At 40.8% G+C, this 17,429-nt stretch overlaps 1 protein-coding gene across 4 annotated transcripts in view; it reads left to right on the top strand.

Moving 5' to 3' along the window:
* Positions 1 to 17,429, top strand: part of Large1 (LARGE xylosyl- and glucuronyltransferase 1) — a 441,552-nt gene that overhangs the window by 363,539 nt on the left and 60,584 nt on the right. For all 4 annotated transcript variants that reach the window (XM_021170066.2, XM_029480702.1, XM_029480703.1 and 1 more), the window contains one exon: positions 9,744 to 9,848. In XM_021170066.2, coding sequence (XP_021025725.1) covers positions 9,744 to 9,848 — 105 coding nt within the window. The remainder of the gene's footprint in view (positions 1 to 9,743; positions 9,849 to 17,429) is intronic.

Below are 17,429 nucleotides of genomic sequence, written 5' to 3'. Positions count from 1 at the left end.
GGGATACCAGGTTTTAATATGTTAATATTCACTGATGATATAAGCAAGCACAGCTAGCTTGGTGGGCAGCAGGGATTGGCAGTATTTCTCAGGAGGCTAAAGCTTTTCTGGAAGTGGGCAATGGAGAGAGTAGTGAAGGTACCTTACATATTATGGTGAAGGGCCATCAAGGTTATTTTTTGTGGATATTATACTTTTCTATTATAAATTTTCTCAGCCAGTTTATCATTTGTATAAAGGAGGGCTCATTTTTATATCCTGACACTTTGCTGAAGCTATTCATCAGCTGTAGAAGGTATCTGGTAAAAAGTTCTGGGTCATTTGTGTATACTATTCTATCATCTGAAAATAGTGATAATTTGACTTCTTCTTTTCTGATATGTATCCCCTGATGTCTTTTAGTTGTCTTATTGTCCTGGCTAGACCTTCAAGTTCTATCATATACGGAGAGTATGCAGCCTTGTCTTGTTCCTGATTTTAGTGGAATTGCTTTAAGTTCCTTTCCACTTAGCTTCATGTTGGCTATTGGCATGCTGTATAGTGCTTTGATTATGTTTAGGTATGTGCATTGTATGCCTGATCTCGCTAATACTTTCAACATGAAAGGATATTGGATTTTATCAAAGGATTTTTTTCCCCATCTAATGAGATGATCATGTGATTTTTGTTCTTTCACTTTGTATATATGGTAGACTATATTGATGGATTTTCTTTTTTTATTTTTTAATTAGATATTTTCTTTATTTACATTTCAAGTGTTATCCTCTTTCCTAGTTTGCCATCTGAAAATCCCCTATCATCTCCCCCCTCCCCCTGCTCCCAAAACCACCCATTCTCACTTCCTGGCCCTGGCATTCCACTATACTGGGGCATTAGAACCTTCATATGCAGCTAGATGCACAAGTCCCTCCATGTGTTTGTTTGTTTGTTTGTTTGTTTGTTGTTTTTGTGGAGGTTTTTTTATTGGTGGTTTAGACCCAGGGAGCTCTGTGGCTACTGGTTATTTAATATTGTTGTTCCTCCTATGGGGCTCCAAACCCCTTCAGCACCTTGAGTCCTTTCTCTAGCTCCTTCATTGGGGACCCTGTACTCCATCCAATGGATGACTGTGACATGCCCTTGCAGAGCTACTCAGGAGACAGCTATATCAGGCTCCTGTCAGCAAGGGCTTGTTGGCACCTACAATATGTCTGGGTTTGGTGGTTGTTTATGGGATGGATCCCCAGGTGGGGCAGTCTCTGGAAGGTCATTCCTTTAGTCTCTGCTCCGAACTTTGTCTCTGTAACTCCTTCCATGGGTGTTTGGTTCCCCCTTCTAAGAAGGATCGAAGTAGCCACACTTTGGTCTTCCTTCTTCTTGACTCTCATGTGTTTTGCAAATTGTATCTTGGGTATTCTGAGTTTCTGGGCTAATATCCACTCATCAGTGTGTGCATATCATGTGTGTCCTTTTGTGATTGTGTTACCTCACTTAGGATGCTATCCTCTAAAGCCATCCATTTGCTTAAGAATTTCATAAATTCATTGTTTTTAGTATCTGAGTAGTACTTCACTGTGTAAATGCACCACATTTTCTGTATCCATTCCTCTGTTGAGGGACATCTGGGTTCTTTCCAACTTCTGGCTATTGTAAATAAGGCTGCTATGAACATAGTGGAGCATGTGCCCTTATTACCAGTTGGAACATCTTCTGATAGATAGATAGATAGATAGATAGATAGATAGATAGATAGATAGATAGATAGATAGATAGGATGAGCAAGATAGAGAATGAAAAAGGAAGTGAGCCCTGTGGGAAAAAAGAAAAGAATGAGCAAAGATGAAAAAGAAGGACAGTAGAGGGTAGTAGAGGGTGAATGAATATGGTCAACGTACATGATATACTTTTATTAAAATATCTTTATGAAACTTCACTTTCTACAACAAATCTATGATAATAACATTAACTAATTAATTAGTGCATATATCCATCCCTCTGTCTTTGCCATAGTCATGTTTCCTTCGTTACAGAACAGTTGCTTAGCCTCACATTCCTGTATGCTATAAGTAGCAGAATCGCTCTCTGATCCTCCTTCCTCACTTCCCTCTCACCCCCTAACCTAACATCAGGAATCCTGCAGGAGCCAGTAAGTGAAGAAAGAGGGAGACAAGGGAGTTTCTTGCCTGGAGCCATTCATCTGCTGGCTGATGACACCAACAGCAGAGCCCCATCAGTATAGCAAGCTTGTTTGCTCTTGTCTGGTTGTTAATGTTGATATATGAATAAGCAAGAAGACAGCTTCATTTCCATAAGTTAGAGTATGCGTAGAGTACAGAAGACTGAGAACAGCAAAGTTAATCATAACCACAGGGCTAGCACAAAAACAATGGCAAAGCCTTTCTGTTAGTCACAGTGCTTTATGTTAATAATTTTTTTGGAGATGAAGCAGGCACTGCAGAATTCTGAGTGTGTCAAGAGAGCTGTATAAGCCTATGTCATTCCCCAGAGGAATCCCAGGGAATTCACTTCTTAATGGCATGGCAGACCATTGAGCTATTTATATAAACAAGGTCAACTCTTTGGACTGAGACGTCTGGAGGCCAGGGTGTTGTTGCCATTCAGTCCTGAGCTGGGATGCATGTCTCACTCACCCAGACTCCAGGCAGCAGAAGGAACTTCTGTTCTAGATGGATGTTAATGAACAGTACTTAGCAGAATAGTTACTGAGGAAGCTGGGATCTGGGAGGTTTGCATGTGAGGGGAGGGGCTGCTTGGGAGGGGTCATGATAGATAGATTCAGGGAAGAAATTGAGTGCCAGACAGGTCTCCCCAACACTTCACACAGAATCAATTACTCTATGCTTGGCATTCCTCCAACTTATCACAGCTTTTGTCACTAGAGTGTCACACTGCTTCATAACTGTTTATCTTTCTCCTTGTCTAACAGCCTCTGCATCAAGGACTGTGTTTTATTTATATTTAATTCCTTTATATTTTGTGTGGTATCTGACACCAAGCAAATCCTTAACAAATAAAAGCCTGAACCAGTGCTTCAGCAAACCAAGAGCCATAGCAGCTGGGGAAGGGAGGAAATGGAGGAGATTAACAGTCTGGACACATAGAGCAGCACAGACCACCAGGGGGCTTTTATAATGATACCACCAGATGCCCAAAGGGATTTTTTGCTATCTATATATATATATGTGAATGTTTGCTTGTATGTATACATATGCACCATGTACATACAGTGCTTGCAGAAACTGGAAGAAAACATTAGAACTCCTGGAACTGGAGTGACAGATGTTTGTGAACCACCATGTGGGTGCTGGGATTTAACCACCAACCATCTCTCTCAACCCTCTTTTGAGATTCTTCTGAGTGGTGTGATCTAAATTAACATGAATAATTCTGACATATTTACTTCATGACTCTTCACAGATGACTAAAGAAGGAAACACAGATAGGTTAAGAAACTTCCCCAGTCACACATCTGGGAAATAGAAAAAGCACAATTTGAATCATTACAATATTTTCATGTCTATTTTCTTCTCTTATCTGGGTTCAAGAAGCATAGTTCTTGAAGCTAGAGAGATGATTCAGTGACTAAGAGCATGAATTCTTTTTCCAGAGGACCTGTGTTTGATTCCCCATACCCACATAGTAGCTCACAGTCAACTATATCTCCAGTCTCAGGAAATATAACAGTTTTCTGGCCCCTGGGAGCATCAGGCATACATATATTATACCTACATACCATGTATACAGATAATTCTACATAGATACATGTAGACTAAAACACCATTATATTTTAAAAGAAAATAGAAAATACATTTAGTACTGGAGTAAGTCACTGGATTCTGCTAGTTTGTGAGCTGGATGTAGACACTACCATATAAGCTAATTATATCTCAGGCCCTGCAATGTCTTAGGCCCTGCAGATGAACCTAACATTTAACTAAGTCAGAGCCTAACCTACCAGGCATGTCAATAATTTGTCTTCAGTATACATACAAATTTTGTAGTGGGTGGTTTAGTAATTCAGATTACAAAGCACTGGGATCAGAATTGATGCTCAGAAATGTTAATATCTAAGGGTGTAAGAGTGCACAGAAAGACTAACCACATATTCACTCATACCTCGCATCCACACACCAACTTTCTCAGACATAAAAGAATGAAAGCAACATGTCACCTTTTGTTGTTGATGAGGGTGATGCCAACGTGCATCCATAATGTTTTCTTAAACTTGGTTTTATAATTACAACTGTTAACCTGTTCTGCTGCATCCAGAATAGTGAGATCCTGTTCAGGATAGGGCTGTCCCATAGAACCTAAAACCTAGAAGAGCACATTGAATACACACATTGACACACATAGGAGGAAGGGGTAGAGAATTAGGAACGAAGAGGACTGGGGGATAAAAGGAAACTAAATTGGAAAGCTTGGTTTACTCAAACTTCTCACCAGTAAAATAATCCACACCTATGGAAAGGAAAAGGTTATTAAAAAAACAGGCCAGGAAGTCCTTCCTCTTGGGACTGGAACAGCAGAGGGATATAGCCTTCCATTAGCTATTGATTTTTATTTTGTAGCTCAATGACCTATTCCCAGGGGGTGTAGGCATGATGTGTCTGATGACCCCTAGACCATATCCAGAAAGAAAAAAAAAAAAAAAGAGGTATAGAACAGCCTAAGCACTATGCTAGTAGACAACCAAAGAAAACTGTGTAGCATTTGACACATGTAAAATCATTTAAATGTATATATTTACAGGAGCCAAAATGATGCCAAGACAATGAAAAGTTGGCATGTTCTAAAAGAAGAACACAGAGAACACACAGTAGTCTAGATTCTATACCCTTCCTTCCAACAGTATTGCTGCTCACAGTTAACATTGTGAACAATATTGCTGCCCTGTCCATAGCCATAGACCTCAGTAGGTTTGGGAGACACACACCAAGCAGACAGCTTAGGGGATTAACAAGTCTACATGCAGAACCCAAGGCTGCTGAGAAACTAATAAGAAAAATCATTTCTGGCCACTTTTGTTTTAATAATTGATATAACAGCTAATGAACACACAAAGTGAAATGAAGTCTTCTAGCTGTTGATTATTGTGCTTTTCTCACCCAGTGAATATAAACCTTATAATTATCTTTCTAGCTAATTCTTATTTTTTGTAGAACATTGAATGAGTGAGTAGTGTGCTGCCCTGATATAGCTGTCTCTTGTGAGGCTATGCCGGGGCCTGGCAAACATAGAAGTGGATGCTCACAGTCAGCTATTGGATGGAACACAGGGCCCCCAATGGAGGAGCTAGAGAAAGTACCCAAGGAGCTAAAGGTGTCTGCAACCCTAGAGGTGGAACAACAATATGAACTAACCAGTGCCCCCGGAGCTCGTGTCTCTAGCTGCATATGTAGGAGAAGATGGCCTAGTTAGTTATCATTGGGAAGAGAGGCCCCTTGGTCTTGCAAACTTTATATGCCTCAGTACGGGAGAACGCCAGGGCCAAGAAGTGGGAGCGGGTGGGTAGAGGAGTGGGTGGGGGAGGGTCTGGGGGACTTTGGGATAGCATCTGAAATGTAAATGAAGAAAATACCTAATTAAAAAAAATTTAAAAAATAAATCCCTAAAGATTCTTAAGTTTAAGCTTTTTGTGACTGATATGGCTGCTGCTTCTTTCATCCTTGCAGTTCTCCAAGTGAGGGACACTGACTCCTGAGATCAATAGTTACATAAAAGATTTAATAGCCAGACAGTGGTGGTGCACATCTTTAATCCCAGCACTTGGGAGGCAGAGGCAGGCGGATTTCTGAGTTTGAGGCCAGCCTGGCCTACAGAGTGAGTTCCGGGACAGCCAGGGCTACACAGAGAAACCCTGTCTCCAAAAACAAACAAACAAACAAAAAGAAAGAAAGATGCATTGATGTTGGGAATAGGAGAGGGTAAAATGGCATGTCCCTTCGAAAAAGTCCTAGCAAGGGCTGGCACTGTTGATACACCAACTGACAGCACAGTGTGCAAATTCCTACGCTTATAGGAGGGCATTCGACATTGATGGAACACTTGCCTACCATGCATGGGGACCCCTGTGCAATCCCCATTATAGTAAAAAAATAAACCAAAGTAAAAGAAATCATTCACTTGCAGATGTGTGGATTGTATTGCTAGTACTTTATCAGGATGAGAACTATAATAGCTCAGTCAGTAAAGTGCTTGATGTTCAAGCATGAGAACCTGAGTTTATTCCCAGCACCAATGGAAAGGCCTGAGTATGGGAGAACATATCTCTAACAAGGCTGGGAGACAGGGATAGGAATGTTTCAGGGACTTGCTGGCCTCCAGTCTAGCTGGAACAGCAAAGTCTAAGTTCATTGGCAGACTTTATTTGAAAATTTAATGTGGGGAACAAGGCAAGGAGACACTTGATGTCAACCTCTACCCTACCCTCACCCATACACACCCATAGGCAAGCATATTTGTATGCATACATATGCACACATACACACAAATACAAATGGGCTTCCTAGTTAAGGGAAATTTAACCAAAGACTCATTTGTATGGCCACATTTATTAAACACTGCTATGTGAAATACTACTCAGATCTTGCCCATTTGCTAATGTAGAAATATGGGACAGTTACTTAGGAGGTGCAGGTATGTTTACTATTACCCACTCATTAATTTAAGGGATGCTAATCACCTGAAGGCACAAATATTGATTGGAAGTACTAAATAAAGACATCTGCCACAATGCCATGAATACAAAGTATAGCTGAGACTCAGGGTTTTGTGTTAAGTGTCAAGCTCAATATATTCCTTGAAAGGAGTGTGGGCAAAGACTAACAGGTGCAAATATGGTCACTGCTGAGAGAGTGCATAGATAGTGAGCAAAAGGCAAGAACACAAATAACACTCTACAGTTTTGTTGGGTAGGGATGAAGCTATGAAAAGACTTGTTTGAAGCAATATGTTGTGTACAAATCAAATGGAGATGGTACAAAAATACAAAATTTGGATTTTTAGATATTAAAAATTCATCTTTCTTGAGATGCAGGTAGCCATCCACAATGCAATAAAACCTCATTCCCTGTTTGCCAGTTCTGAGTATGTGGTACCTGTGTCCATTACTTTTCTGTTCCTATGATAAAATGCCATGATCAAAATTCACTTATGGAAGAGTTTGTTGTTGATTATGACTCCGGAGGGGATAAGAGTTCATCATGCCAAGAAGGTATGATTGCAAGCAGCAGGAATGGGATCAGGAGCCAGAAGCTAGGAGATCTCATCGTCAGCCACAAATATGAAGGAGAGAGAGAAGTAAAAGTCTATAAACTCTCAAAACCCACCCTCGGTGATATAGTTTCCTCAGCAAGGCTGTTCCACCTCTCCAAACAGCATTACCAACTGGTGACCGAATTTTCAGATGCCTTGAACCTAGGAGAGGCATTCCTCAATCAAGCCACCATACCTGTATTTGTCCTTGGATTTTGATGCCTGTTATCAAGCCAAAAATGTTGGTGATCCTAACGCAGACTCCTTAAGCCATGACCTCCAAGTACTACTTTGGCTCTGTCCTGTGCTCCTATGTAAGGTGACCAAATTGTTATATAGTGCAAGGATTATAATCCCAGCTTCTCAGCTAAGGGGGGCAAGCCTTTTTCAGCTGTTTGTTCTTCACCAAAACCCCAAAATTAGTGCATGAGACATTGGTTGGATCTTGTACTCTTTAAATTGCATTTATATACTTTCCCAAGGGATTATGCAAGTTTGGGACGTGATCTCCTACATTGACAAATTGAGTAGTAGTATTTTTTCCCTGCTTCTAATTTATATGTTTGTGCTGGGAAAATGATTGAGATAGCAGAGATAGCAGCTCAATAAATTGATCAAATAAATTACACCAAACCCTTGCACCATCATTTCAGAGAGCTGTCATCATACCAAGGAGGTCCTATATCACCCAGCATGGTGTTCCAACAGTACTGTTATGTTTTCTTAGCATGCTGGTGGGTTTTCGTTTGGTTAGAAAGCTCTTTATTTATCAGACTGACAAACAACCTAAGAAGTTTCACTCTAGAATGTTAGCTGTGAAAGCCATCAATAGCTAGGTTTGTGACTGTTAACACATTATTTAAAGGCACTAAGGCTCTTTCTCTTTCTATGGGATAAAGATTAATGATACCTACCACAAAACTTGTAAGAGTAATTCATTAAAAAGAAAGGAATCTTGATGTCAAACAAATGCAGATTCACATACTAGCTCCATGAGGACTTATATTAATCACTGCTCATATGAGAGCCTCAATCCCTAGTCAATAAATTCTAATTTTTTATTATAGGTAATTCTAAGACAATACATTGTATTGAAGTCTTACTAGATCATCTTTTGTTGTTGTTTTGTTGTTTTTTGGGTGTTGGGTTTTTTGTTTTGTTTTGTTTTTTTGGTTTTTTTTTTGAGACAGGTGTCTTAGTCAGGGTTTCTATTGCTGCACAAACATCATGACCAAGAAGCAAGTTGGGGAGGAAAGGGTTTATTCAGCTTACATTTCCACATTGCTGTTCATCACTAAAGGAAGTTGCGACTGGAACTCAAGCAGGTCAGAAAGCAGGAGCTGATGCAGAGGCCATGGAGGCTTTACTGGCTTGCTCAGCCTACTCTCTTATAGAACCAAGACTACTAGCCCAGAGATGGCACCACCCACAAGGGGACTCCCCCCTTGATCACTAATTGAGAAAATGCCTTTAAGCTGGATCTCATGGAGGCATTTCCTCAACTGAAGCTCCTTTCTCTGTGATAACTCCAGCCTGTGACAAGTTGACACAAAACTAGCTAGTACAGACAGGGTTTCTCTGTTTAGCCCTGGCTGTCCTGGAACTCACTTTGCAGACCAGGCTGGCCTCAAACTCAGAGATCTGCCTACCTCTGCCTCTCAAGTGCTGGGATTAAAGGTGTGAGCCACCACTGCCCAGCTTACTAGATCATCTTAATGAAGCCAGATAGGTTTGATAACATTCTGGAAGGCTTAGAAATGCAGTCCTACCTGCATTCCAGATACACATCCCTACGTGATGGACTACAAACCTAACTCATATGTGATGTCATTATATACCAGAGACAAGGGCAACTATATCCCCTCAGATGACACTCTTGGGTTGACATGGTGCTTATTGACATAGGTTGATGTATTTTAGGAGTAGTAAGAATGGACACATTGTGAGAAGTGCCCTTATGGGCTCTCAGCTCATCAAACGAGGATAATTACCCATGCTTTGATGTTAAAACAAAACAAATAAACATTTGCAGCTCAGATTCAAAAAACCAGTAAATCAATATACAGTGAAAAACATCAGATTAAAATATTTAAAGATTAACATGTCCGGCTATAAGGATATGCTTCATGTCCCATGATTTAGGGAATGAATGCATGCATGGGTGGATAGATAGGAGGGTAGATGTGTGGGTGGGTGGGTGGATGGATGGATGGATGGATGGACGGACGGAGACTCTGGTTTTATCAGAAGTAGATGACCTTGGACAAAGTAATCACCTGTTCTGAGAAGCAGTCTAATTGTAAAAATGAAATATGTTAATGCGAGTTAAACACTTAGGTCAGGACTTGATACTTACTTTAAAAGCCCCCACGGGATACAAACTGTTATTATGATGCTCTGCATAATTATTCCTTTTGTTCCATACTCTCCAGCTTTAGATGCCTGACTGCTGCTTCTAAGATATCTATGTACTCTGTGTTTTACAGGGCAACAGGTCCTGGGCTTGGTAGAGAACCAGAGTGACTGGTATCTTGGAAATCTCTGGAAAAACCACCGTCCATGGCCAGCTCTTGGAAGGGGCTATAACACAGGTAAATCATAAGGGCAGTGTCGGGGGTGAGCATAGAGAGTGATTCACAGACTTACTCTTCCTTCCTCAAAGAAAGGAGATGAACAGCAACATGGAATAGGCCGCCTGGTTTTCTGGTTTTTATCAGGGCACAAGATATATATACAGGTAACACCTCCAGTTATTATTTCATGTCCTGCTACAAGTGATGAAGCAGTTAAACTGTGGAAACCTTGGCAGAAGTTGTCTTTCCCAGCCATATTACACAAACAACTTAGATCTACACTCACAAGAGGTATCAGCATTTATCTTGCTGCAGTTTTCCATGTACAGGCTGCAAAAGTAGCAGGCACTCATATTCCCTCTGACCGTTCCTCTCATTAAAAGGTTCATGTATAGCCTACCCAGGAGGTAGCAGGAGAATAGGTAGATGTATTTGGACCTTGGTACTTCCAAGTACGTCATTCCTCAGATATCATATGTCTAAAATCAGGTAATTTATTCTACGTTGTTACTAACACCAGTCCTACATGTTCTTTTTTGTTTCTGTCTCCATTATGGTTAGTCACTTCTAGTGCAGCCATTCTTTATCCAACAGCTGACAATCCTAAGTACCCTAGATGGAACCCATGGCTTCATGGAATGAATAAGTAAGGAAAGTAAAACTCCCCCCTTTTATTTATTTTTCTCTCCCAAGTACAGCTTCTCCCTATCTGTTTCCAAAATGCCCCTGGATCCTTCTCTCTCTTCCATGCTCATTGCCATTGATGTCATCCTTGTTTTTTTTAAAAGACACACTCAATATTTTTAGCTCAGGATTAGAAACTGGGCTACACAATTTCAGGTCCCAAAATGGGCTGGTACCTCTTAAGAACAGAATTGGAGCCAATGTCTGAGAAATGCCCTACCTGAATATGCTGCATAGACAGATCCTAGAGTCTGACCTCAAACTCTACAGACAAAAGAGCCAGAAAATTAACCCTGAGACCTGATGATCTGATTTCCCAGAAGTCAGAATTAAATATGAGGCTGCAATAGTGTCTGGGTTTGGTGGTTGTTTATGGGATGGATCCCCAGGTGGGGCAGTCTCTGAATGGTCATTCCTTCAGTCTCTGCTCTGAACTTTGACTCTGTAACTCCTTCCATGGGTATTTTGTTCCCCCTTCTAAGAAGGATCGAAGTAGCCACACGTTGGTCTTCCTTCTTCTTGAGTTTCTTGTGTTTTGCAAATTGTATCTTGGGTATTCTGAGCTTCTGGGCTAATATTCACTTCTCAGTGAGTACATATCATGTGTGTTCTTTTGTGATTGGTTACCTCACTTATAATGATATCCTCCAGATCCATCCATTTGCCTAAAAATTTCATAAATTTGTTGTTTTAATAGCTGCATAGTACTCCATTGTATAAATGTACCACTCATGTCTCTTGTTGCATATGTAGCAGAGGATGGCCTAGTCAGTCAGGGAGGAGAGGCCCTTGGTCCTATGAAGGCTCTATGCCCCACTATAAGGGAATGCCAGGGCCAGGAAGAGGGAGTGGGTGAGTTGGAGAGCAAGGGGAGTGGGGAAGGAATAGGGAATTTTCAGAGGGGAAACTAGAAAAGGGGATAACATTTGAAATGTAAATAAAGAAAATATCTAATTTTAAAAAAGAGAGATAAAGATGAAAAAATACAAAAATATGAGGCCCCAGAACCCAAAGGAAAAAAGATGTGAGCCAAGCTTCTGGAAGTGCAAGTTCAGAAATGGACCCTATTGACCTGTAGCTACCTTGACTGTTGATATAAACCTGAAATCAATATTGTGGGAGTTAAAGCTGGTAGAAGACGGGGAAAGACCAGTGTCAGTGTCCAGCCAAGGAACCTATGTTGAAGGCCATACTTGAAGAATAGTGAGATTCCATTGCTGACAGTTGCCAGGTCATCAGTCCTGCTGCACCCGTTTATGTTCTATAAGTCTCCTAGGCATAACAGAGGTTGCAGCTGAAGTTATGCTAGTCCACTCTTCACATGCCCAGAGTTTGTACTCTCTTGCTGACCTGGACATTACCCTTTAGTTGCTGGATAGAAGATGAATCTGAGGGCTCTCTCAGGAGGCGAGGAATGGGGAAGTTGAGATAAGGAGGACTAAGACAGCAAGTAGGGAGGCATTTAACTCTAGATTTCCACAGTACAACCAACACTAAGCCCCAATTCTTTTATCCTGAACTATTTTCCCACATGATCCCATTTCCTAGAAGATTCTGGCCTCGGAATCTCATTTTTCCCTATCATTTTGCTAAGTAAATCACAAATGCTGAACAGAAAGAAAGTAGAATAAACAAAATGTGAAAGCAAGAAGACCTTGGCTGGCCCTCAAGGTTCTCAGATATGGAGGTATTATCACCTCTGTGGGCCTGGAGCACGGGTACTGTTCCCTCCTCCAGCTGTCTGCCTTAGTCGTTCTCCAGCCTGACGTAGCCAGACCAGTTCTCTACTGTGAGTTAAGAGTACTAATGCTGCTCTAGTGCATTATCACTCCTTAGTAATATAGTGAACAGCAGGGATGGAATGCTCTTCATTTAGAGGCTAAGACATCAGATGCAGGTATATTCAACACCGAATGAGGGCTGCTTTTCAGTCATGGTTGGCACCTTCTACTGTGTTCTCCCTTGAGGGGGAAAAAAGATGAAATATCTCTTCATATCCTGTTCACATCCTGACCACCTCCAGGAGACCTCAGTAATCACTTTAGTGGTGAGAGTTTCCACTTCTAAATTTAAAGACAAAAACATTCCGACTGTAACAGTACATCCCTGATAGAGAAGCAGTGTTCCTCGTAGTAATACTGAGAAGAAGTGAGATGACGCAGGTGTCATAGAGTTGTATGACATGAGTAACAGCCTGTTCTCTACATCGGAATGAGAGGCATGAGTCCTCATCAAGTCCTTTATTAGCAACATATTACCCACATGCTCTCTTGCAATTACATAGCAGCAGCACTCTCAAACCTGCATTTTATTCTAACAAAATGGCACACTTTGTTTTGTGATGCTGGTTTTTAATCACAGGTACTGTGTGTTGTACAACAGATTCCTAGAATATATTCATCCTCCATAGGAGAAAGTTTGGTCATTGAGAAATGCCTCTCGTTGTCCCCTAACTCCAGCCATAAAGCTCTAAGAAGACGTATGGCTCATCTTCACATCTTTGTTCAGTGGCATCGCATTAGTAGCACAGACTCTGCGGTGGTGTGATTATATTCACACCATGGGAATTAGTAACACCACAAATGAGACTGTGTGAAGTGTGAAATCCCTCTGCCCCTCACACAACTGACAGGATTATATAGTTTCTTGGTTATTCTTGACTTTTGATTTTTCATGTGAGCAATTATCTGCTTCCATCTGTATCTGTATCTTCTTCTGATGTATGCACTATCTAATTAAAAATAAAATACTGGGTATCTTTCTAGATTCATTTAGAACATGAAGAGCTATTTTTATTTCTAATACTGCATTGTTTTTTCATTTGACAGACCATAATGTATTTTTTTCTCACTAAATGGTATAGTTTTTCCTACATTGTCCCCATCCCAATTATAATCCATTATATATAAATTCCCTTATTGGTAATATTTGTTTGGTTGTTGTACTGGCTAGTTTTGTGTCAACTTGACACAACTGGAGTTATCACAGAGAAAGGAGCTTCAGTTGAGGAAATGCCTCCGTGAGATCCAACTGTAAGGCATTTTCTCAATTAGTGATCAAGGGGGAAAGGCTCCTTGTGGGTGGGACCATCTCTGGGCTGGTAGTCTTGGGTTCTATAAGAGAGCAGGCTGAGCAAGCCAGTAAAGAACATCCCTCCATGGCCTCTGCTCAGCTCCTGCTTCCTGATCTGCTTGAGTTCCAATCCTGACTTCCTTTGGTGATGAACAGCAGTAAGAAAGTGTAAGCTGAATAAACCCTTTCCTCCCCAACTTGCTTCTTGGTCATAATGTTTGTGCAGGAATAGAAACCCTGACTAAAACAGTTGTATACCAACATACAAAGAATTCTAAGAGAGGCACTGTTGTATCAAATGTTATTAATATTTTAATTTTATAATACTTCAAAATTAAATGGATATATTGTGGGTAAGCATTCACACATTAGTCTTGACACATTCTTGTTTGCTGTCTATATTAGGTACATTGTTTCTATATTCTAGATGAATCAGTACTTTTGCAGAAAAACTGTTAATAAGGAGCCAGCCTCAGCTTCTTTAGCTCAGAAAGATGGTCTCTGACAGGCCTCTGAAATCATGGGCTATAGACCAGAGGCCAGGTGAAGCATAGCCAGTGCTGGCCATGAATAACCATGTCTGGCTCAGCATTTCTCTTGACCTGAATAACAGTAACAAGAGGGGTGATCTTTCCTGAAAATATTGCTGCCTTATCCTACTGACCCATGCAAATTCAGGTTATCTGCATGATACCAACCTTATCGTCTGAAGAACAGAAGCTGTGACCTGTCACCCAGACACCTATGCAGAGAAGAAGAAAGGATGCAATCCAGAGTTTTCTTCCCTGGAGAAAATTGTCAGCATTCATTCCATGTATGGTTTTCACAGGTCACAGAGATTTATGATAGCATGAGACATTTCATTTCTTTGGGGTCTTTCAAGTTCACAGCACCAATCATTAGACTTGATGCATCCTTCCATGTGCATTTGCTCATTTAATCCCCATTTTACAGAGGAGTTCATGAAGGCTTAGTGAGGTTAATTGGTTTCACAAGTTAACAGAGCTAGTAAATTACAGAGCCCAGGGCTAAAACCTTACTTATAAGCTCTTAGCCTGTCAGCGCATAGCAATGGTTGGTAGAGCAGTTATATAGCTTTGGGAATTTGTCCAGCCCTATTCCTCAATAAACTAGGTTAGGTAGCTATGAACTAATCGCCTTAATAACATTGCACCATCTCCCAGATAGAACAGTACCTGCCCATGTGGCTACATATGAGAATCACCTGGGGAGTCTTAAATCATAGCCTCTAAGTTGTAAACCCCTTAGTAGTTGCTTTTTTTTTTTTTTTTTTTTTGGTTTTTCAAGACAGGGTTTCTCTGTGTAGCCCTGGCTGTCCTGGAACTCACTTTGTAGATCAGGCTGGCCTCGAACTCAGAAATCCACTTGCCTCTGCCTCCCAAGTGCTGGGATTAAAGGCATGCGCCACCACCGCCCTGCCCCTTAGTGGTTTCTAAGACATAGCAGGTGATTGCTGTTTATTAAACACAACTGGACATCCTTTATTCCAGAACTCATTATAAAGTCAGCACCGTTCTTTCCATCTTACACATTTCTTTCTCACCTACACCTTTGTGGTGGTTTGAATGAAAATGCCCCCCCACCCCCATAGACTCAGATATTTGAATACTTGGTCCCCTGGTAGTGGTGCAGTTTGAGCTGGTTTAGGAGGTGTGGCCTTGCTGAAGTAAGTATGTCAATAAGGGACCAGCTATGAGATTTTTTTTTTTAAATGTAAGCCGTCCCCAGTGCATTCCCTCTGCTTTGTGTTAGTGATTCAAGATGTGACCTCCTAGCATACAGTTTCTGCCACCATGCCTAGCTTGCTGCCATGCTTCTCTACCATGACAGACTCTTATCACTCTGGAACCCTAACCCAAACTCCTTCCTTCTATAAGTTTCCTTGCCTTGGCCAATGGTGTTTTATCACAGTGATAAAAGTATCTAATACCACCTTTTTTTTTCTGTCACTGGGTTCTTGGGCCTCATAGCCACTTGACTTTTGTAGACACACATTCAGCAGAGATGAAGTGGTAAATAAGAGTACAGAGTATCCATCACATTGCAAGGGCTTTGGGGACACTTCAGTAGAAAGAGAAGCCTGGCCACAGACTGCTAAGACTATCAAGAAAAACAAGGCAGATACTAAGGGATGGGGAGATGAATGAGATTGGGGTATGCAATATGAAATCCACAAAAAATCAACAAAAAGTTAAAACAACAAATATTTACCACTACTCTCCGAGTCAATTTTTGTCTCTTAGTGAATATCTGACTGTCTGCAATAAGGTGTGAACAAAATTTCTAGTTTTATGTCCTACTAAAACCAAGATGTGTTTTTGCATTTTTAGATTGCTAAGGGGGAAAAGCAAAGAATCTACTTTGTGACACATGGAAGTTACATGAAACTGAAATCTCAGTGTCCATTAATCAGACTCATGACACATTGTTGACTTTGTTTGCCCATGGCTGCTTTGGGGGTTATGATGGCAGAACTTGAGATATGCCACCAGAAATCTTGTGGTTTCTAATGCCAAAAGCATCTACTCTCTAACTCTTTAATAATGAGAGTGTCTACCAACAACAATTTATAGTAGAGCAGAATGTTGTGTGGCAGGGATATGTCAGAACTGAGTTAGGATCCTGTCTGTGCCACTTATTTTCCCCATCTGATAAATGAGAATAATAACCCAGTGATAATATGCTGCTTGGAGGACTAACTAAGATGTTGTAAATGTAACATAAAAGCCACAGATGTAGAACCATTATTGATGCTCAGTAAATATCAGGCACCTCCATCCCATTTATTATATATAGTTTCCTTATGAACAGCAAGGGGCTAATGGTACACATGATTAGAGAGCTACACATACAAGACACCGCAGAAAATAATGAGAATGATGTATTCAATTTGATCTTAAAGCATCTGCTTTCTCACTTACCTCTGTATTACCTTCTGTGTACAGTAGGTCCTGACAAATGGACACCCATCAGTCAATAATTTGAATGAGAGCATGCATTTTCACCTCTAAGCTCCCTAAGAGTTGGTACACCCATCAAATCCTATTCTGTGGACATGGAAAATGCATTGTAGTATAAACTTGGATTTCTTGGCCTATGTGACCTAAAAATGCAGATCATGAGGAATCAAGTAGCACACATTCCTCTCAAGAATCAGAAGTTTCAGGCCTGCAAGACCTTTGTGTAACACAAAAGAGGAAAATGCATAAAACCCTAAGTAAGCCTACAGGCATTTACAGTGGACACTAGCATTTAAAAACCCAGATGTCTTTCAAGTATGTCCTGTTGATCTGATAATAATCAGAAATTGCTCGAAAGCTCTCAGAATGGGGTGAGTAAGAGGAAAATTACAATGTGAAAATGTGCCCTAAGGACAGGATCCAGCAAGTCAGCAGCAGCTGAGTGCTACAGATCTTTGGGGAAGGGGGCACAAGGATGCTTGAAAGAAAGAGAAGCCTATGCATATAGAACCTAGCTATAGGTGCTGGTATGGCTGGATGGCATGATGGGAAGACTATGGGCAAGAAGGTACTTCATGTCAGATGTAAGAGACCACCAGACCAAATGGAAATGTGTCTTCTGGACCCCCTATAGCTTATCCCATGCCCATTTGAATGAAGCTCCTAGTTTTTTGGTCTGATTTCAAAATTTATTTCTTTTTTTTTAATTTTTAATATTTTTATTACATATTTTCCTCAATTACATTTCCAATGCTATCCCAAAATTCCCCCATAGCGCCCCCCACTTCCCTACCCACCCATTCCCATTCTTTTGGCCCTGGCATTCCCCTATATTGGGGCATATAAAGTTTGCAAGTCCAAT

This window comes from Mus caroli, chromosome 8 (genome assembly GCF_900094665.2).
Source record: "Mus caroli chromosome 8, CAROLI_EIJ_v1.1, whole genome shotgun sequence".
NCBI lineage: Eukaryota > Metazoa > Chordata > Mammalia > Rodentia > Muridae > Mus > Mus caroli.
The sequence above is the reverse complement of the archived record's forward strand: the minus strand, read 5'-3'. Positions and strand labels throughout refer to the sequence as shown.